Source organism: Megascapheus bottae, chromosome 16, assembly GCF_031878675.1.
Source record: "Megascapheus bottae isolate mThoBot1 chromosome 16, mThoBot2.hap1, whole genome shotgun sequence".
Classification (NCBI taxonomy): Eukaryota; Metazoa; Chordata; class Mammalia; order Rodentia; family Geomyidae; genus Megascapheus; species Megascapheus bottae.
In genome coordinates this window covers 10,391,680-10,414,317 of record NC_143524.1, presented here as the reverse complement: position 1 = coordinate 10,414,317, position 22,638 = coordinate 10,391,680, and the positions used below count along the sequence as shown (strand labels likewise).

The window sequence follows — 22,638 nt, the reverse complement described above, 5'->3', positions numbered from 1 at the left end:
TAAAATGCTCTGAAGTCCAGTTTCTGCCTCTTGAAAAATATAACTTTTTCAATTCTCTCATGTCCTTTTGCTACATACACAGAAATAACACCTTATAGATATATGATCTCTCTTACCTGCCCATCTGTGAAACTGGCTCATTAAGAATATTTTTTAACATTATGCTAATCACTCCACTAACTTTTTGGCTTAAGTGGCATAGAAATGAATCTGATATACTGTCAAAAATGCACCAAAATCTTTCACATTAATGACCATATATATCTCTCTCTCAAAAAGAAACATCTAGGACATTGACAATAAAAGGGAGAATTGGTTACACCTTAATATTATACCAACATTCACAGTCTTCATTATGATAGTTCAATGGATGCACATGTGGATTCTTGTTTCTGTGTAACATATTTATCAAATATCACAGCTTGTGGGTACATGTTCATACACATACATGTCAAATTATTAATACAATTTTCACAAAGTATTTTACATACATTTGGAAATAACATACCTTGGAGTTTATAATACTGTTTACCCCATATAAATGTCATTTTGTTCATCTTTCTGTTATAATATTTCTCCAAAAGTGTATTTCTAAATAGAAGGATGTAATGTGAACAGAACAACATGAAGATGTATCTGAATATAAGTTCTTCATTCATCTACTAGATTTCATAAGGCATACTATGACTGAATATTATTTTAGATTATACAAATTCTTTATGTTTTGATATATAAATTGCTTTATATTACTAGCATGAAAATAATAGGTTCTGGAAAGTTGAATTCTAAGCCAGTAAATAGAAAGTTTCTGTGATAATATTTAATATTCATGTCTTAAAGATTCTTATCTCTTATTGAATCATTTTTGAAAGTTTTATGAAATGTCACTTTAAACCAGGGATCAAAGAACTCTTTTCACTGTATAAATGATTACACATTATGCCTTTCTCCAGAGCCATTTACAGATTCATTATTTTAGTAAATCATCATGCCATTTTCTGAACAAGAAGATAATTGCAGAGCATTCCCCTAGGAACAAAATCTCCTTTGGGCTTCAGGAACAATTGAGTAAGTTCATATAAACCACCTAAATGAACCATGTTCATAATAATTCTAAATTTGCTATTTTTCATTCAGAGGTAAGAGAAATCCCATGCTGTTTTTGCCTATTTCAAGACACCTAAAATTCTATATTTTATAGTTTACCAAAGTCTTTTGTCACTAAAAGGTACTATAAAACTTTTCTTCTTTCTGCTTGTATAAATAGGTAGAATGTATATAGTAAATTTCAGTTTCTTGAGAGTTCTATCCTAAATTCAAAGAGTACCTCCTGAAAAGCAACAAAGAAAATAAAAACCAATAATTTATGTTAGTAGAGATAAGTAAAAATGTTTTAACTAGAGTATATACTTCCTTTTTCTCCAGGAAAGAAAACAAGTCAGTTTGAAGTATAGACAATTAGGAAATTGCAAACAAGATAACAAAAATTAAAAAAAACCCGCAATTTAACATTGAAAGGAGAAAGCAGTCAATTGCATGATGTCGAAACAATCCCATAGTATTTCTGATTTTGAATATTTTTCTCATCAAGCATTTTAAAAATTCTAAGTCATTTCAAAAATGTTTCTTTTTGTTTTACACTAAGGATAAGGGTATGGGGGAAGGCAATTGCCAGAGGCATGGATTTACTAGACAGAGGCAATGCAAAACAGGTAAAATACCAGAGTTTTGAGTGAAGTAGCATATTGACTTTGCCTTTTACATTGATCTTAGAATGTTGCTGCAAAGGTAGAATAAAGTAATTCAGACAAAAATCCATTATTGTCTCAAGTGCTCAAAAGCCAGTTGTCATCTGTCTTTCTTTGCAACTTAGTGTAACAACATTAAATATATTTTTGTTTTCTGCATTTTACTCCAATTGCATTCACATATTGGAATTTTCATTTAAAAATTATTATTACAGTTACCAAGAGCTATAGTCATTTTATCCTTACAATTCTGATTTGTTTTGACATAAAGCTATTATTTCAGAAAAACTTATAATATTTTGGTTTCCATCCTGTTGTGTGGAAATTATAAATTAAAAGTCACTCTGAAGGTAGAACATGATTCCTAGGGTGTGGGACCAGAACGGAGAATAACGAAAAACATGTTGTATGTATTTACTGATATATGACAAATCTCATTAATATGTACAAATAATGCATATTAATTTAAAACTATTTTAAAATATAAAATGGCACTTTCAAGAACAATTGAGTTGAAGTGCTTGACACCTTGGACCTTTCCTATTTCATTCACGCAACGAAGTCATGTTCACTAACGTACAAATATACTTTATATGATCCAATGTATATTCTTGGCATCAATACATTACTTAATTTGCAAAATTCTCTGTTATTTAAAAATAGTCCAGTAATGTGTGGTTTGGGAGAAAAACTACAATCAAAATATTGCTCTATAAATATGGGTTATCCTGATAGAATAATGTTTGAGAATGAAAGTGTTACAAAACAAAGATAAGTCCTACTCACAGAAGAAAGTTTTTGGTAGAGTACTTGCCTTTATGTGTTGCACCCGAAGCATAGGCAAAAAATTAAATTTAATAAAAATAATGAAGCATGAGAAATCCAACTCAAAACCTACATATAATCACTATAATTTGATCATTATATATATATATTTGTGAACAAATATTTGACAACTAGAAAATTCAGATGATGGAGGAAGTGAGTTTGGTTGAGATATAATATATTCATATCTGGAAATGTACCAATTATAATACTATAGCAATAGATTTTGTATATTTGATGCTCACAAAAAACAAAAAATGCATGAGTATAATAAAAAAAAGTATCTTCCAAAGAGTGCTGAACTGTGAACCAAAAGCAGAAAGTGAATACATACAAAAAGGAAGGTTATATTCAATATATCTTTTGTATAAAGATAAAGTTAATAGTACCAATTTTCATTTCTTCTTTCTTTATTAGAAATTAATTTTATAAATATTTGGTTTGGTATGGTTTCAAATAAATGTTATGCTTTATTATTCTACCTATGACATTGAGTCATTTAGTGTTTATTTCATTGATTGTATAGACAATACTTAAATAAACCAACATTAAAACAATATTTATTGTTTCTAGGAAAAAGTCTACTGGTTTGCATTCAAGATTTAAAGCAGTCTGAAAACCATGAAGACCAACAAGAATTTAGGTATTTGAAAGGACTGAAAATGATTAATGAATTAACTAGGAGGGAAAAAAGGTAATAGAACGTATGAAAACATCCTGGCTGGGGCTCACTAGAAAGGATAGAATACCTGATTTACTAACATGAAGCTACTTATTTCCAGTAACAGAAAAAAAATCCATAATTATTAATTTTACTAATAGGCAGTCCTAATGGAGCAAGGAATATTTGGGGAACTTTCTTAAAAATATTTTATAATACTGGAAGCAGCTAATTTATTGGATAAAACTATTTAGACATATTTTGTATTAAATTTTAATCTTATTAGCATATCTTTGTCACCGAGTATATGTTGTTCACATTGCAAAGAGCAGATTATAGCAAAACATTACACAATTATCAAAATATCTAGAAAGAGACTTTCACATTCTGTATCTTGTTTGCTGATATAGTATCTCATTTGAGTGTCCTCAGAATCTTTAATTGATACCCTCTGGGGATTCATAATTATGAAAATAAGAATTAAATATGAGAATAATTAACCAGGTGATATGATGATTTTGAAAGTGCAATAGGACTACCAGTGTGTGAAAACTTATATTTTAATTGAATAGTGCACAAATAACACAAAACCTGGATTCCTAATCAGGTACTCATCCCTTGATACGCTGCTTATTTATACAGTGCCAATAAATATAGGAAATATGCAGTTTGTCTTAAAGTAGTTATACCAAGTAGCTGCCATTCAATGTTACCCCTTTCAGCATTCTCACCCAATCCTCTCATCCTACCCTTTTTTTTTAAGTTGCACAAATAGCAATCTCTTGAATATCTTCAAGCCTGTTCTATATGATTTTGTCATGAAAAATATCACAGAAGTTTCCATATTCATACTCAGGGGTTTCACAGATAACACTGAGCTTCAGATTCTCCTCTTCTTCCTTTTTCTACCGATTTACCTTTTCACACTCCTGGGTAATTTAGGAATGGTGGTACTGGTGGCTGGGGATTCTCGACTGCACAACCCCATGTACTATTTCCTGAGTGTTTTATCCTCTTTGGATGCGTGCTTTTCAACAATTATTACCCCCAAGATGCTTGTAGACTTTGTATCAGAGAAGAAAGTCATCGCTCTGTCTGGCTGTGCCATACAGATGTTTCTTGCTGTGACCTGTGGGACCACAGAATGCTTTCTGCTGGCCGCCATGGCTTATGATCGCTACGTGGCCATCTACCACCCGCTTCTCTACTCGGTAATCATGTGCCCCAGAGTCTGTGTGGCCCTTATCATGGCCTCTTTCGTGGGGGGGATAATGAACTCGACTGTACACACAGTGGCCACCTGTAGCCTGTCTTTCTGTGGCTCCAATGACATCCAACATTTCTTCTGTGATATCCCTCCTCTGCTCGCCATCTCATGCACTGACACTCACCTAAACCAGCTTCTGCTCTTTGTCTTTGTGAGTTCCATTGAGGCGGTCACCAGCCTGATTGTCCTGCTCTCCTATGGTTACATTCTGTTGGCCATGCTGAAGATGCCTTCAGCTGCAGGGAGGAGAAAGGTTTTCTCCACGTGTGGCTCTCACCTCACCGGGGTGTCCGTTTACTATGGGACGGTCCTCTTTATGTACGTGAGGCCTAGTTCTGCCTACGCTCTGGAGCATGACATGTTCGTGTCTGTGTTTTACACCATCGTGATCCCCATGCTGAATCCCATCATCTACAGTCTGAGAAACAAAGACGTGAAAGAGGCACTGACGAAATTATGCAGGAAACACCTGTGCATGGGTTAGAAACAAAGTTGCACCTGGATGATTCAACTGGAAAAAAAAATTAAAATAACAGGAAAAACCACCAATCTCTGTTTCTGAGGGTCTGTATTTGTCACGTCTTAGAGTAAGCACAAATAAATGAAAAAAACAATTTAAAAACACCTGTTTGAGAACAACAATACTATGCTTGATAGGGATTATTGAGCAGGAACATCGGTATGCAAAGCAAGAGTCTGAAGCACTTTTCCCAAACCTTTGTATTGATTGTTTTATTTATTTATTCATTCCATAATCCATTCCTTTATTTATTTTTGTTGGTATTTTTGTACTGAGAATGGGAACTCCATACAGATTTTCAGAGTAGCTGTACCCATTTGAGTTCCCCACAGCAATGAATGATGTTTCCACTCCTTCTTGTAAACAAAGTTATGTATCTGGGAAACTTTTTTTCCCCTGTTAATGGCCATTCTGATTACACTGAGTAATAATTTCACTTTAGTTTTATTTGCATTTCTGTATCTTTTTAACAGAAACTTATTTTTTATTTCTATTTTATTTTATTGTCGTGTAACATATAGAGGCGGTGACAGTTACAATTCCCATGTTTTTCTCCCACTTTCCCTGCCTCCACTTCTGCCTATTAATCTTGTTTTTTCCCTTCCCTACTTCAAATAAACAAATAAATGTATATACAATATATCAAGTAGCAAAGTCAGATGCAGTAACAAGATAAACCATAAAGGGAAAACAAGAGAAAAGAAATAACTTCATTTACTACATTAAGAACAATTACAATGACCAAACTCTTGTTCCCATATCCTAGAGTTCATTTCACTTAGCCTCATCCTATATAGCCATATGTAAACATAGCTTTTGAGCTATTGTGATCCTCAGTGAGAAGTATCCTAGATATGTACTCTCTAATTATCTATGTATCTGCATATCTACCCATGCATGTTCTTTTGCGTTTGGCTTACTGCATTTAACCTGATTTTTTCAAGTCTATTTCCTTGCAAATGGAGCAATGTCATCCTTGCTGATGCCAGCATAGAATTCCATTGTGTAAAAATACTACATCTTCTAGATCTAATCATCCACTGAGGGGCATGTGGGCTGATTCCATATCTTTGCTATGGTAAATAGTGCTGCAATGAACATTGTTGTGCTAGTGGCTTTAACACAGCCTTGTTTCTGGACATTTGGGTAAATGCCAAAGAGTGGAATTGCTGGGTCATAGGGGAGCTCTATGTTTAGACTTTCTGGGAATTTTTATACTGCTTTCCAAAGTGGTTGAACAAATTTATACTCCCACAAGTAGCATTTTGGCAATCACTTCTGGCCACATCCCCATCAGCATCTGTTGTTATTAGATATCTTAATAAAGGCAATTCTAACTGGAGTGAGGTAAAAATCTCAAAGTTGTTTGGATTTGCAATTCTTGTATGGCCAGAGATATTGAGCATTTCTTCATGTCTCTAGTCTACTGGCCATTCTTATTTCCTCTTCAGAGAAGTCTCTCTTTATGTCTTTATCCCACTTTTTAATGGGATGGTTGTTCTTTGAGGGTTGTTTTTGAGAGATTCATTTTTTTAGCTGTAGATATATTTTAGATATGAGGTCCTTGTCTGTATATAGCTAGTGAAGATATTCTCCCACTCTGATGACTTTTTATTTAACTTGCTAGCTATGTCCTTTGCCATGTAGAAGCAAGTTTAATACAGTAACTTTTTTCAATTGTTGTCTTTCTGGGCCTTTATTAAGGAAGTTTCTACCTGTATCAAGAACTCTAATGAATCTCCTATTCTTCCTGTTAAGTTTTAGGGTATCTGCTTTTACCTCCAGGTCTTTGATCCATTTGGAAATAATTGTGGTGCTGAGTGATATATAAGGATCCAACTTTAGTTCTCTGCAGGTGCTGAACCAATTCTGCCACCACCATTTGTTGGAGAGGCTGTCTTTCTTCCATCCTCTTTTTGGCTCCCTTATTGAAGATTATGTGGCCATCAGACTGTGGATTGATTTCTGGCTCTCTAGTTCTATTCCATTGATATTCAGGCCTGATTTTGTGTTAGTACCAAACTATTTTTTATAACCATAGCTACATAATAGAATCTGAAATTTGGTATTGATATTCCTCTTGCATTATTCTTTCTCCTAGGAATTGTTTTTGCTATTTGGGTTCTTTTATTATTCCATATAAATTTTTGAGTTGCTTCCTCTACTTCTTTAAAGAATGACATTGGGGTAGTGAACTGGTAGATGGTCCTTGGCAGGATTTCCATTTTCACAATGTTGATTCTTCCCGTCCAGGAGCTTGGGAGGTTTTCCACTACCCCAGTTCTGCTTTAATTTGCTTTTACAGGTATTTTTTTAAAGGTTTCATCATAAAGATCCTTTATTCTTTAGATAAGTTAATTCCTAAGAATTTTTTGAGGCTATTGCAAAAGGTTAATTGTATTTAATTGCTAGGGTGATATAGAGAGAGGTTATAGTTACATTCATCAGGTAGTGGGTACATTACTTCTTGAACCTTAATATCCCTTGCCATGGATTTCTTCTACTGTCCCTCCCCGTTCCTCTCCCAATCATCGGGTTTGACACTAAAATATTAAGAGCTTTATTTTCATTGTCATTGTTCAAAGATGTTTTTGCACATTGCTTTTCAGTAATAATACTGAAAAGTTAAGAAGCAGACTTTTACATTACCCACATCTCATTTCCTCAACCTCATATAGTGGAATGCAAAAATAATGTAAAATAAGTCCTGTATGGGGTGTTGATTCTAGTTGGATTGCATAAGACAAAAGAAAAACATTAAAATTCCATGCCCAAAATCCATGAGGCTGCTATCTCCATTTAGCCACCAGAAAACCAGAAGTGGCACAGTGGCTCAATTGGTAGAGTGCTAGTCTTTAGCTGAAGAGATGAGGGACAACCAATAGGCCCAATGTTCAAGGCCCACGACCGACAAAAAAAAAAGAAGAACAATGTGTGGGGAAAAGAATCAATGAGCAAAGAAAGAGTGAAAACAATATTAGTAGGTTGTGCAGAATCCAAATTTTATGTGTGTGTATGTGTGAAATTATCACGATATACTAAAAACAGCACAATACTCATGTATTTTTTCTTGTATATATCCAAATAAATATTGTTTATAAGGAGTAAGATGATTAATAAATTTGAAATTATAATTTAAATAGTTCTCATGGACTTATCTGAATTTTAGTGTATTCCATTACTGTTTAGAATACTTTTTCCTCATTATATATAATCATACTTTTCAATGCATACATTTCAGCATACAATTTCCATTGTAAAATTATGATTCCATTTTATGGTATCCATCCTAAAACAAATGTTTCTCTGAAAAATTTCTATTCCATATTAATTTAATCTTGTATTTATATTATGTTAACATTAAATTTATAAATTAATATATATATTAGATGTCAATTTGGAAAATAAATATTTTGTGTGACTATGATTGGATAGTGAAATAATCATTGAGGTGAACACAATTAATTGTAAGTCTACTGTTTTGAGCCGATAAGGAAAAGTGTTTCATACCATATGAAGGTCCAGTGGCCTCCAAACTTATACCTAGAAGAATGATCTTAATCAGAGTACTGCAGAAAATGGACTAACAGTGATGAAATGATAAAACTCTGCCTTCCTTTTTTAGTGATAGATTTTTTTTTAGAATAAGACTTTCCTATGTGGAAATATCTTTCTGTTTTATTGCAAATCATGCCACCCCTGGCAATTGAGATTGTGCCTATACATTTTAATAATTCTAAATCACAGAAAAGGGATACAATCACTGATAGTTTTTTGTGTTGTTATTTCAGTAATTTTATCCTCATGGAATTGACCTACATTATAATTCCTATTTCTGCTGAGTACTAGGAAATTTTAAGTGTATCACCATGATTTGGAAAGTTATGCTTAAGGGAAGTATTTCCCAGCAGGAAGGACTAATCAGACAGCCAATTGCATTTTTAAGAACAGCATCAAAAGACAGCAACAGTGCAAATAGTGTCCATTTTATTTCACAATTAAACATTACAGATGAAGCTGAATTCCTTGTAATTATAACATTTTCAGACAAGATTCTCATTAACATCATTTAAAATAATGCCTCATAATTTTCAAAATGATGATGTTCTTTCTTGAGGAACATCTATGTGAAAAAGCAATATGTGTGTCCTATGTGTCCATTCTGTTGACAATTCTGAAAATCAGTTCCACTTCAGGAAAGCTAAAGCCTTCTCCACCTGTGCCTCCCATCTCCTTGGGGTCCTTGTCTTCTATGGTACCGTCATTTTTACTTATTTTAAAGGAAAGAAGTCCTACTCCCTGGGAAAGGATCCAGGTGGCTTCTGTGTTTTATACTATTGTCATACCCATGCTGAATCCACTCATTTATAGTCTGAGAAACAAGCAAGTAAAAACTGTTTTTTTTAGAGTTGTGCAGAAAAGCGGAAATTTCAGAAAATTAAAATGACAGTCATGATAAGCATTTAAACTTATCTTTTGTTTTTGCCTTGTTTGAGGGTATCTTTAGCCTCTCACTAAGAAAAAAAAGGTAGACTCTGTCTTTTAATTTATCTGAACTCATGCTTTTCCTGTGCATCAGACTTAAATATTACCAGGAGTATGTTTTTGGAGTCCATAGTGTAATTTGAAACCATGAAATACGTGTTTAGTATATAACCTCAAAATATGATTTGGTTCTAATGACAACTATTTTATAAAACATGAAATCCCAGGTGCTCTCCAGTTTTGAAATATTTTGTTTTCACAAAGTTAAATATTGTGGCTCAAATTGTAAGATTTATATGAATTTTTTTTTCACTTGGGTTAATTCACAAAGACAAAAAATAAGACAAAAAATATCTGGTAGTGACTAAATTTGATTTTAGAATACACTGCTGAAGGAAGAGTAGGGCAATTCACAGAATTTATTTAAGAATATTTGAAAAATATATAATTTTTTTAGGGGGGTGGGTCATGGGGCTTGAACTTAGCCTGGGTGCTGTCTCAGAACTCTTCATCTCAAGGCTACTGCCCCACCCTTGAGCAAAGCCCTACTTCCCATTTTCTAGAGGTTAATTGGAGAGAAGAATCTCAGGTTCTTTTGTTCCAGTGCTGAATTTGAAACTTGACCCTCAGACCTCAGCCTCCTGAGTAGCTAGGATTATGGGCATCAGTCACTTCACCTGGCTTGAATTTTTGTTTCTGTTGTTGCATTATTTTATTTTGTTTTTAAGGATGCATTTAAGATCTAATGCTTCATAGTTTTTTTTGTCAATGAAAGCTATCAATGAATGGTTTCTCAACATTTGGGTAAAACTCAGAGTTATGGAATACTTTACATGTAGAATAGATTAAATTTATGAAGTGAATTATACATGAGTCTATAATAACTTTTATATGTGTATCTGCTAAATCTCTCAAAATATGTCATAGTAAATATTTTGTTGGTTTGTCTTTGGGAGAGTTGGCTGGAGGCCCAGAAATGATGTGCAAATGATGAAAAAAAATGCCGTAGTGATACAAACTAGTCACTATGTTGAAAGTTATTGAAATATATCTTATTGATTGTGTCTCTCAAGTACATTTCAGCTGAGCTTCTTGTTTTTATAATCTTCACTGGTCCATTGTGTGTTAAATTACTATGTTTTCTCTAAATCTAACTACTGATACAGCCTTTACATAAAAGGATACATATCTTTTCCCTTGGCCATTGACTCCCTTGATAATTCAAATAGTTTCTCTGGCTTCCTATAATTTAGGCTGTTATGTCCATTCATATTGCCCTTCCTCTCAAGATTACTTACTTATCTATTTAAGAACTGTAGACAACTATCTATGATTTTTGGCTTCTTCTGGCGTGTATTCATCAGACTCTTTAAGGTATTTTTCCTTCAAATGAAAGAATTACATTCAATTTCCAGGAAAATTGCTCTCTAAAGATTTTTATTCATCATGACTTCAAGAAACATGGATTTTTTTCTGACATTGTTCTGTCATTATCTTTTCCATTGTGAAAATGTTCTATAACAGCATTTTCACTACTGACTTCACATCTGGATTAATTATTATACCTCTAAGGAAATTATAACGACATCTCACTGAATTTCATTGTCCCCAAATTCATAGGAAAGTATTTATGGCATGATAGGTGTTTGACATATTTGTTGAGTGCATTTGTAAGTTAATTTGTAGGGTAAATTTGTGAATTAAATTTTCCATGCAACTGTTCTGTGTCCTGTGAAGTGCATTTTTAAAAATGAGTAAGCAAAATGTACTTTTTTCTGTTGTGAATTAATAGCTTTTGGGAAAAAGACTTCCATAATGCTTTGTGATGGACATGTAAGTATGGTAAAGCGGTACATTATCGAATAAGATGTCAATTGTCTTTATAAAATCCATGTGAAACATGATAAAGTATAAATAATAAACACAGGTGTGATTATGAGAAAACTGATGTTTGAACACAATATTTATGTAAATAAAAATTTTGCATGTCTACTCTATAATGTGTCCTACTATCATTTACTTGAAATCCATACTTTTCCCTAGAATATTACTTCTGATATCATCCACAATAAATACGTTTACTTTGATTTTCTTTTTTTAAATAAAGCAAAAATGTGATTAAACAAAACAGTGGAAATCCATTTAATGAAAACCAATATATATATATATATGTGTGTGTGTGTATACACACACATATATATATACACATATATATACACATATGTATAAGTATATGTAAATGTATATATATATATATAATCATTGCTATGAAATATTTGACTCTGCTCTCAAAAGGAAAGAAGGCAAAAGAGTGTGATTCTTTGGACGTTATTGTATAATTTAGCCTCATATACAAGTAATTCACAAATGGCTCTGGGATGCTACCCAGGCCAATCTCTGGTTCCCAATCATCCAGTTAACAGAACTTGTTGTCATGTATTGCTGACAAGACAGGTGAGCAGTATTGATTCCCACTGGCCCTTATGAAAATGGACATCGGAAAAAAGTTTGTGAAAATCACACAAGGTCTTCTATTTCAATCCTGAAGGTGGCGCAGCCCCTTGTTAATTCAGAAGAATTTTTTTGTGCCACATTTTCTTTTTTTATTATAATAGAAGGGTTACAGTTATATTTGCCAGATAGAAGGCACATTACTTCACACACATTGATATCCCTTCTCATGTTTTTGTCCCCATTTCCCTCGTTCCACCCCTCCCCTCATGTTGTTTTTCCCCCGTCCCTTTCCTATTACAATTAAACAAATAATCTTATATAAAATATAACAGATAAGCAGGTGAGATACTGTGACAATATGAGAATAACAAAGGGACAACAAAAGAGATGAGAAATAACATAGTACATTAAGAACAACAATCACATATCAGAAGAACTTTTAATCAATGGTTATTTAGAAGGTGACCACAGTGAGTCACTGAAGTCACTTATTCCCTGGTATTGGTTTAACCTTACTACTGAAGATTCACACTTAATCATGCAAAGCCTAATTTTACACAAAGAAGATGTTAAGCATGGAATGCTTGTGGTCCTCTTTTAGGAGCAAAATTTTCTGTGAAATAGAAACTTATCAGGAACCATACCTGGAAATGTGAGAGAGAAAAGTAAGCCAGGATGAAGTGTCCCAGAAAATATAGTCTCTGAGTAAATACAGTGATTTTACCAGCTGAGGATAGACGCACTTGTCAATATCAGGCAGCTTGTAATGTCTGTCCAGATCTACTCTCCTCTGTACAGGATGCTCCGAAGGCCAGGGTCCTGTGTCAGATCAACCAGTGACCTATATTGTGTGGGGAGAAGTCTATGCTTCTCTACAGGTGGGAACACCTGCACTGGAGAGAGAACTCTGGACTGGATCAGTGTATTGAGGACTTTCTGGCTGGCTCTGTCCTACACAAGCAAGAATCCAAAAGTGTGTGGTTCTCCACAGCATGACATCCAATTGTTGAACTATTATTTACTATAGGAAACTAATCTATTGTAGGTTGGTGAATAATTGTCGGATGCTGAAGTGCATTTGGAAAGAACAGCATTGTAAATATTGAAATCAGTGATGTTTTTGTTTGCAAATAATTGTGTATATGTGTATATATATATATGTGTGTATCATATTTTTAAATAAAATTTCTCTTATTTTTTTATGCTTTCTTCTGCAAATTTAAAAATTACCTAAACTGCCTAACATTTGATAAGCTTTTGTCAGCGTAAGCTGTGAGATGAATGTTTGTAATTATATGTACAGAATTAAGTTTCTGTAAAAATGTTTTGGCCTACACATAGCAACTACAAGTCTAAACATTAAAAACCTGTTCTTGCCTGCCATGTCACAAACATACTCCACTGTTTCATTGCTTTCATCTGATTCCTTTAGATTTGTAATATTTTTTTTACAAATAAAGTCTGCTCTTGAATTCTGCATACACATTTCATATATTTTATAGAAAAAGAGTTGTAAAGCAATACATTGACAATGGATTGTTTTTTATAACATCCTATAAACTGATCAGGTAGAATTCTAAAATTTGTATATTAAAAAATTTTAATCCACATTTTCTTGTGTTGGAACCTTCATTTTCTTTATGATTTACACTTAGTGTTTTAAGTTCTGTATCTGTTTTCTTTCTTTTCTCTTTTTTCTATCCCTTTTACTAATCCTATTTGTCTCTTTTGTTAGTGTTTCTGGGTGTTTTGTTTTGTTTTGTTTTTTAACAGTTTTGGCTTTTAAATCAGAGCCAAAACAATCATGCCATCTAAACCATATCTGCAGCCTTTATTTACATTGGTTTATTTTTTTGTAGACTCTCTTATAGTTTGTAATGACTGATCTAGGGACAGAATATTCCTGATATACTTACTGTAAAGCTAAAATTATAGGCACATATCATTATGCCTGACATTTTTTTCATGTTTTCTCACTAACATCTGGCTGGGATAGTCTCAAATTTTTATTATTCTAACAACTTTCTTCATGAATAGGATGAGATCAACAATTGGCCTTATAATACCAATTTGATGTATTTAAATTTGTATTTTTGAAACATGTAACTTTAATTTGCATTGTATTCATAAATGATTTGAAGCTCCTTTGTACAGCTATTTAAAGATAATATAAATAAACACTGCATATCTACATGGTATTGTATGCATATATACATTTGCCTATGAAAGGTAATAATTTAAGTTAAAATTACCTTTATATATATTCCACATGATTTTGTAAGTATTTATAATACAGTAATATTTTAGTAGTTAATTTAATTTTTCTTAAATGGGAAACTAACAACTATTTTATTTATTTCAACAAATCCTGCATTATTTGACTTTATTCTTCAATTTCAAAATTTTATCTTATGCATGACCACTTATTTGTCTTGAATAGCTATGTCATGTGGAATTTTTCATTGTTTGTATTCTCATTTTACTGATTGTAATTCTGTATAATTTTGTCAATTGAGAAGTAACTAAATATCTAAGGTATACTGATATCCTGTTCTGATTTATCTTGACTCTATAAAGGCCCATGTCATTTCATATAGTAAAGGCTTCCATGACTATTCTTGTCACTCAACCCTTGGTTGGCCAAATCTAGAACTTTTTTTCATATATTTTTTATTGTAATTAATAGAAGGATTACATTATATTTTCCAGATGGAAGGTACATTAATTCACATACATTGATATCTTTTCCCATGTCTTCGTCGCCATTTCCCTACTCCCCCTCACCAGCTCTCATCTTGTTTTTCCTCTTCCCTATCCCATTTCAATTAACCAAATACAAATATATCCAATATATCAGATAACAAAGTGAGATACCGTAACACTATGAGATAACCAAGGGACAGCACAAGAGATGAGAGATAACACAGTACATTAAGGACAACAATCATTCATTATATGGCGTTTGTTTCTACATTCTAGAGGTCTTTCATTTAGCGTCATGCTATACGGCCTTATGTATCTAGGTTTTGCTCTATTGCAAATCTCTGCTAGGAGAGCCCAAAGTTTCTACTAATTATGACAAATGAGGGAAACCATTGAGCCTATGTTCCTTTGAGTCTGGATTACTTTACTTAAAATGATTTTTTCTAAGTCTTTCCACTTTCTAACAAATGGGGCAATGTCATTCTTTCTGACAGCAGCATAGAATTCTATTGTGTACAAATACCACATCTTGTTGATCCACTCATCAACTGAGGGACATCTAGGTTAGTTCCATATCTTTGCTATGGTAAATAGTGCTGCAGTGAACATCGTTGTGCTAGTGGATTTAGTATGCCCTTGTTTCTGGACAATTGAGTAAATGCCAAGTAGTGGAATTGCTGGGTCATAGGGGAGTTCCATGTTTAGTCTTTTGAGGAACTGCCATCCTGCTTTCCATAGTGGTTGAACGAGTTTGCACTCCCACCAACAGTGTAGTACTGATCCCTCCTGGCCACATCCCCATGAGCATCTGTTGTTATTAGTTTTCTTGATCCTGGCCATTCTAACTGGAGTAAGGTGGAATCTTAAGAGTTGTTTTGATTTGCATTTCTTTTATGACCAGAGATGTTGAGCATTTCTTCATGTGTCTATAGGCCATTTTTGTTTCTTCTTCAGAGAAGAAATCTTTAGAGTCTTTGGCCCATCTTTTAATGGGATGGTTGTTACTTTGGAGATTAGATTTGGAGGGATTCAATTTTTTGAGCTGTTGATATATTTTAGATATGGGGCCTTTGTCTGTTGTATGGTTGGTGAAGATCTTCTCCCATTCTGTTTGCTTCTAATTGATTTACTAGCTACGTCCTCTGCCATACAGAAGCCCTGCAGTTTAATGCACTCCTACTTATCCATACTTACTCTGGTTTGTTGTGATTCTTGGTCCTTATTTAAGAAAATTTTGACCTGTGCCAAGGAGGCCTAGTGTATCTCCTATTCCATCTTGTAAAGTTTTCAGTGTGTCGGCTTTTACCTCGAGGTCTTTGATCCATGTGGAGTTAATTCTAGTGCAGGGTGACAAAGAAGGATCCAACTTTAGTTTTCTGCAGTGGCTTAACTAGTTCTGCCAGCACCACTTGCTGAAGAGGCTGTCTTTCTTCCGTTCTATTTTTCTGGCTCACTTGTCAAAGATTATGTGGCCATAGGTCTGTGGTTTAATATCTGGGTCCTCAGTTCTATTCCATTGGTCTTCAGACCTGTTCTTGTGCCAGTACCAAGCTGTTTTGATAATTATAGCTCTATGATAGAGTCTAAAGTTTGACATTGAAATTCCTCCTGCACTGTTCTTTCTGCTAAGAAGAGTTTTTGCTATATGGGGTCTTTTATTATTCCATATGAAATTTTGGATTGCCTCTTCTATTTCTTTAAAGAATGACATTGGGATGTTGATGGGTATTGCATTGAATTTGTAGATAGCCCTTGGCAAGATTGTCATATTCAAAATGTTGATTCTTCCAATCCAGAAGCATGGGAGTTTTTTTCCATTTCCTCAGATCTGCTTTAATTTCTGTCTTCAGGGTTTTAAAATTTTCATCAAAAAGGTCCTTTACATTCTTAGTTAAAATAATTCCTAGGTACTTTAATTTCTTTGAGGTTATTGCAAAAGGAGTTGCTTTCCTGATTGTTGCCTCATTCCTCTCACTGTTGGTGTAGAGGAAGGCAGTTGATTTTTGAGCGTTAATTTTGTACCCTGCTACCCTTCCAAACTTTTGAATCAGCTCAAGGAGCTGATTGAAAATCTATAACAGATTATATTTACACAAAGAGTAAAACCCAAATCTTGGTAATTGCCTAATGACAGAAAATCATGTAAGGTTTGATCCTTAATCTATAGACAAATCCTTCATATCATTCATGTTTATGTAGGTTATGCTATGTGGACTATTCAGTGTTCTTCTACAAATTCCTTTCTCAAGGAACAATCACTCGTGTTGTAATAATCTGAAAGAAAAAAAATAAAAACAGAAAAACCACATGGCTTCACAAGAAAACTTTCCTTCACAACTTAACACTTTGTTTTAATTGGTAGATAACAGAAGGCAGACTGGGAGGGGGAACAGAAGTAGGCAGACGGCAGTACATCCACTAATGTTCTAGGTACATTCTTCATGGATGTATATTTGGAGAATGATATCAATGAAAGATTATTACTTAAAGCTTTAAGAATAGTATGTATGCATGGATCTAGTATAAGAGAAATCTCCCAAGACTAGTTAATTTTTTAGGTATTATAAGAATCATGCATATCTGCATTCACATATACTTACATGCATACACACAATCTTGTATGCCTACAATCTTCTTTCTATTCTACAGATTTTTTCTGTGAAGAAAAAATATTAATAAATGTTAAATTTTATGTCGCTTTTGATAATTTCAGGAATAATCCAATCAATTTCAATGATTAGACATACCAAAGAAATAATTTCATAATTAGAGAATGAATTTTATAATGTCATGTCCAGTTCTAGGGTGGTCTCAGTATGTGAGGAAATGTTGAGGGGAAAATATTCGTATATGGAAGGTCTTCCAAGAAGATTTCAAAACAGGAAATTGACTTCATGCTGAGGAACTGCTGTGAGCAATGTGCTCATAGCAAAGGATTCAAAAAGTGTGCTTATTTAGAGTTTATCAAATTTTAATTTAATTATATGAAACCTGTTCCTCTTTGTCAACTTTTGCATTTTTGCAAAGTCCTCACAGGTAAATTTCTATTACAATTTCTAACCTCTATATTTTATAAACTGTTAATATTTCTTCTTTATTTTTGCCAGGCCAGGGGCTTGAATTCAGGGCCTGAGTGAAACAAAAATGGCCTATAGACACATGAAGAAATGTCCAGAAACAAGGAGAGACTAAATCCAGTAGCACAACAATGTTCATTGCAGCACTATTTACCATAGCAAAGATATGGAACCAACCCAGATGTCCCTCAGTTGATGAGTGGATCAACAAGATGTGGAATTTATACACAATAGAATTCTTTGCTGTTGTCAGAAAGAATGACATTGCCCCATTCGTAAGGAAATGCAAAGACAAAAAAAATCATATTAAGTGAAGTGCTTATGTCCAGACTGTCTACTGAGATTTCTTTTGAGACATTCCTTCCTGCAAACATTTCCATTTACATTACCCAAAGGCAATATTTAAGCTGTTTTATTTAGCTCAGAATACAAGCCATGTGCACACAAATATTTCAGGAAAAACAAATACTATATTACAGAATTTCTGAAACCATTAAATGGATTTCATGTTCCATTTCTAAAAATAAAAACATCTTTGCTCAAAGATGACATTGTGAGAAGCTCTCTCTTTTTTTCACCATATCTGGCTCAATGTAAGTATTTTTCTTCAAATTGAATGTTATAGAAAAATAAATTGTTGCAGAAGTTTTATTAGAAGACTGTTCACACATAACTCAGTTGGTCCTTAATAATGTTAAGCTTTGTGAAAACAGAAATTGTAGATTTGATGAGATGAGAGAATATAAACAATGGAAGTATTTAGAAGTAATTAAATTTTGAAATATATTCTGGGTATAAATATTTCATATGTGATCTAAGAGCATGAAATATTTAAAATGCTCTGAAATTAAACTTTATTTATTATTAGAGTTTATATATATATATATATATGTAAACTCAAGTACTATAGAACACAATGAAGTCTATTTATATCATGGTCTATTGCAAATTTAAGCCTTTGACTCTAGTCAACTGACCTGAATGCAAGTAAAAGTTCAATAGAAGGATCATGCTCTTTGGAGTCATACTCTCTGAATAAAACATATAGAATTAATATGTGTTGTCAGTAACTTCATCTACATCGTATGAGTTTATTTCACTCTTTCCCTAATCTAAAATACATGTGCAATAATATAATGGATGGCATAAAAATTGTGGCTATCAAGTGTCTTAGTAAAGAAAGTATTTGGCCTGTGGTCAGATCAGTTCCAAACATGAGGAAGTTACTTTTCCTTATACCATAGGCAAATGTCATTTCATACTTATATTTATAGTTGATGATCAATGATTAACTCTTATTGTAAAAAAAAACACCTTGTGGTTACTTTTGAGGCAGCCTGCGCTAATGATTAATGTACTAGGCCATTCAACAATCACAATTCATAAAGCAATCTGAAGTTACTGGAGTTAAGTATCTCTTTTACTTTTTCTACAGTGCCCATTGGCACACTATGAGGGCCTGGAATAGCACAAAGGATCCAGACTTCGTCCTCATGGGGCTGGCAGACTCTGCAGAGATGCAGCTGGCCCTCTCCCTGCTGTTTCTCCTGATTTACTTGATCAGTGTGCTGGGCAACCTCAGCATGATCATGGTAATTCGCCTGGATCTCCAGCTTCACACGCCTATGTATTTTTTCCTCACTCACCTCTCATTTCTTGACCTCAGTTACTCAAATGTCATCACCCCTAAAACCTTAGAGAACTTATTGACTTCCACAAAGAGTATTTCCTTCCTGGGCTGCTTCACCCAGATGTACTTTTTGTCCTGCTTGGTGCTGCAGAATGTTTTCTCCTTGCCTCCATGGCCTATGATCGCTATGTGGCAATCTGCAGTCCTCTGCGCTATCCCGTGATTATGTCCAAACAACTCTGTCATGTCCTTATCTCGGGATCCTACCTGATTGGTTTCATGGACTCCTCTGTGAATGCTGTTTGTATGAGTAGATTAAAGTTTTGTAACTCCAATGTAATCTCACATTTTTTCTGTGACACAACCCCGACTTTAGCTCTGTCCTGCACTGACATATATGAGGCACAAGTCGTAATATTTATGTTTGCTGGATTTACCCTAATGGCCTCCCTTACTACAATATCAGTGTCATATGTATCCATCCTGTTGACGATTCTGAAAATGAAGTCCACTTCAGGAAAGCAGAAAGCCTTCTCCACCTGTGCCTCCCACCTGCTGGGGGTCACTGCTTTCTTTTTTTTTATTATTAATTTTTTTATTGTAATTAGTAAAAGGGTTACATGATATTTGCCAGATAGAAGGTGCATTAATTCACATATATTGATACCCTTTCACATGTCTTGGTACCCATTTCCCTGCCCCCCCCACATCCCCCACCCGTTTTGGTTTTCCCCCCTTCCCTATCAAATTTCAAATATCCAAATACAAATAAATTCAATATATCAGATAACAAAGTGAGATATATACCAATATGGGATAACCAAGGGACAGCAAAGGAGATGAGAGACAACATAGTACATTAAGGACAACAATCATTCATTATATGGCTTTTGTTTCAATATCCTGGAGGTCCTTTCAATTAGCTTCCCATTATATGGCCTTATATATGGCCTTTTGCCCTATTGCAAATCTCTGCTAGTAGAGCCCAAGGTTTCTACTGATTATGACGAATGAGGGAAACCACTGAGCCTAAGTTCCTTTGAGTCTGGCTTACTTCACTTAATATCATTTTTTCTAAGTCTTTCCATTTTCTAACAAATGGGGCGATGTCATTCTTTTTGACAGCAGCATAGAATTCCATTGTGTACAAATACCACAACTTGTTGATCCACTCATCAACTGACGGACATCTGGGTTGGTTCCATATCTTTGCTATGGTGAATAGTGCTACGGCCATACCACCCTGAACGCGCCCGATCTCGTCTGATCTCGGAAGCTAAGCAGGGTCGGGTCACTGTTTTCTATGGCACTATGATCTTCACTTACTTAAAACCCAAGAAGTCCTACTCCCTGGGGAAGGACCAAGTGGCTTCTGTGTTTTACACAATTGTGATCCCCATGCTGAACCCACTCATTTATAGTCTTAGGAACAAGGAGGTGAAAAATGCTTTCTTTCGAGTCATGCAGATGAGAGTGTCTACTGGCCAGTTAATGTCACAGTGACATTTATGTGTGCTTCAACTCATCTTCAAAAAGAAGTCTTTTTAGTAATTTCACTAGCCTGTCTGTAAGCGTGATATAATTAGTCTACATTTCTGAAGAACTGTCATTCATTTAGTCAATGATGATTAGCCATTTCCTACATTTTAAACTTTCACATTGTGCTTGTCCTTCATTAAATATGAATTAAAGCCTTGTGTAAATATATGTGTTTCAAGCACACCTAATGTTCATAAGAAGAAAATCTGGTCACTCTTAAAACTATGTAATACACTATTTCTTTTTTTAAAGTTTATTTTATACAGAGGGGTTACAGTTACACAATAAGTTTAATGAGGTATTGAGTACATTTCTTGTTGAACATGGTTACCACCCTCCATTATTTTCTTCCCATTCTCTTCTCCCATCTCCTATCCAACCCAAATTTTAAAGTTCATTTCTAACATAGTGTCTTGTACCACTGTTCAATTTTGTCCTTTGTTTGACCATTTTGTTATTCTCCTTACCTTCTCCAAATCAGATCAATGTATACATAAGACATAGATTACCCCCAAAATTTTTTCAACCTGACAACAGGAGACAAACCAAAGTTTGGGGAGAAAGGAAAAGAAGGAAAAAAGAAAAAAAATTACACAGTAGTATATTAAAAAACAAACAACCAAACATACAAAACAAAAACCCTCTTTTTCTAGATCTTGGAATTCATTTTGATTAGCTCCATTTAATGTAGTCCTACATGCATAGCCATTAAGCTAGTTTGATCCTCTGCTAAGACTATCTTATAAACACAGCAATTGTTACCAATCCAGGAAACCATGTTGGATTGTTGCTTGGGATCTGGCTTACTTCAATTAATATGAATTTTGTTTTGTTTTGTTTTTTTTGTCCATTATCCATATTTATTTCCAGAATGGTATCTGACAGATCCAATATATGGAGTCCCTGGGGAATGGAGGAATCTAAATCTTGTTTGTAGTTTTTTTAAACAATTTATTAAAATTGACTGTTACATCATATTTCAAATCTCTATACAAATCTCTATACAATCACTGGCACATAGATTTTAGAACATAATTAAAATTAAGCTGAGGGTTTGTATGTCATAGATACATGTAATATACGTAATAAACCCTAATTAGAATGGCCAATATTCTGAACTCAGACAACACCAAATGCTGGCGTGGTTGTGGAGAAAGAGGAATCCTACTGCACTGATGGTGGGAATGTAAACTAGTTCAGCCAATCTGGAAGGCAGTTTGGAGGGTTCTTAAAGAACTGAAAAGAGACCTTCCCTACAATTCCATCATACCACTCCTGGGCATCTACTCTGAGCCTCATAACCCAGGATATGATAAGGACACCTGCTCAGCCATATTCATTTCTGTATTATTCACAATTGCCAAGCAATGGAAAAAATCCAGATGCCTAACTGCAGATGACTGGATTCAAAAATGTGTTATGCAGATATACAATGGAATTCTACAATACCAACAGACAAGATAAATAGTGACATTGCCTGGGAAGTGAATGAAATCATGTTGAGTGAGATAAGTTAAGACCACAGGAACAAAAGGCACATGGTGTCCTTAATAAGTGGATATTAGATCCAAACAGAAAAACTGTAATGACTCATTATTTGGCTACAAAGGTTATGGACAGGGTCATGGAGATATAAACATAACTACATAGACATAAAAATGTATGATGGGCTATATAATTTATAGACATAAATAATATAAATCTTTCCATTTCTTTTTTTATTTTTTCA

General features: G+C 34.0%; 1 protein-coding gene and 1 pseudogene across 1 annotated transcript; both read left to right on the top strand.

Annotated features, from left to right (window-relative positions):
• Nucleotides 1-4,022: 4,022 nt before the first annotated feature.
• On the top strand, nt 4,023-4,985 carry LOC150052709 (olfactory receptor 5T7-like). Its single transcript, XM_090349201.1, has one exon. It carries the CDS (start codon nt 4,053-4,055, stop codon nt 4,983-4,985), a length of 933 nt encoding a protein of 310 aa, XP_090205327.1. The 5' UTR covers nt 4,023-4,052.
• Nucleotides 4,986-19,191: 14,206 nt separating this feature from the next.
• On the top strand, nt 19,192-20,873 carry LOC150052708 (olfactory receptor 8H1-like; annotated as a pseudogene).
• Nucleotides 20,874-22,638: the final 1,765 nt, after the last annotated feature.

What these genes read in the sequence shown, in the direction of transcription:
- LOC150052709 (XM_090349201.1), top strand. Translation starts at nt 4,053, where the DNA reads ATGAAAAATATCACAGAAGTTTCCATATTCATACTCAGGGGTTTCACA.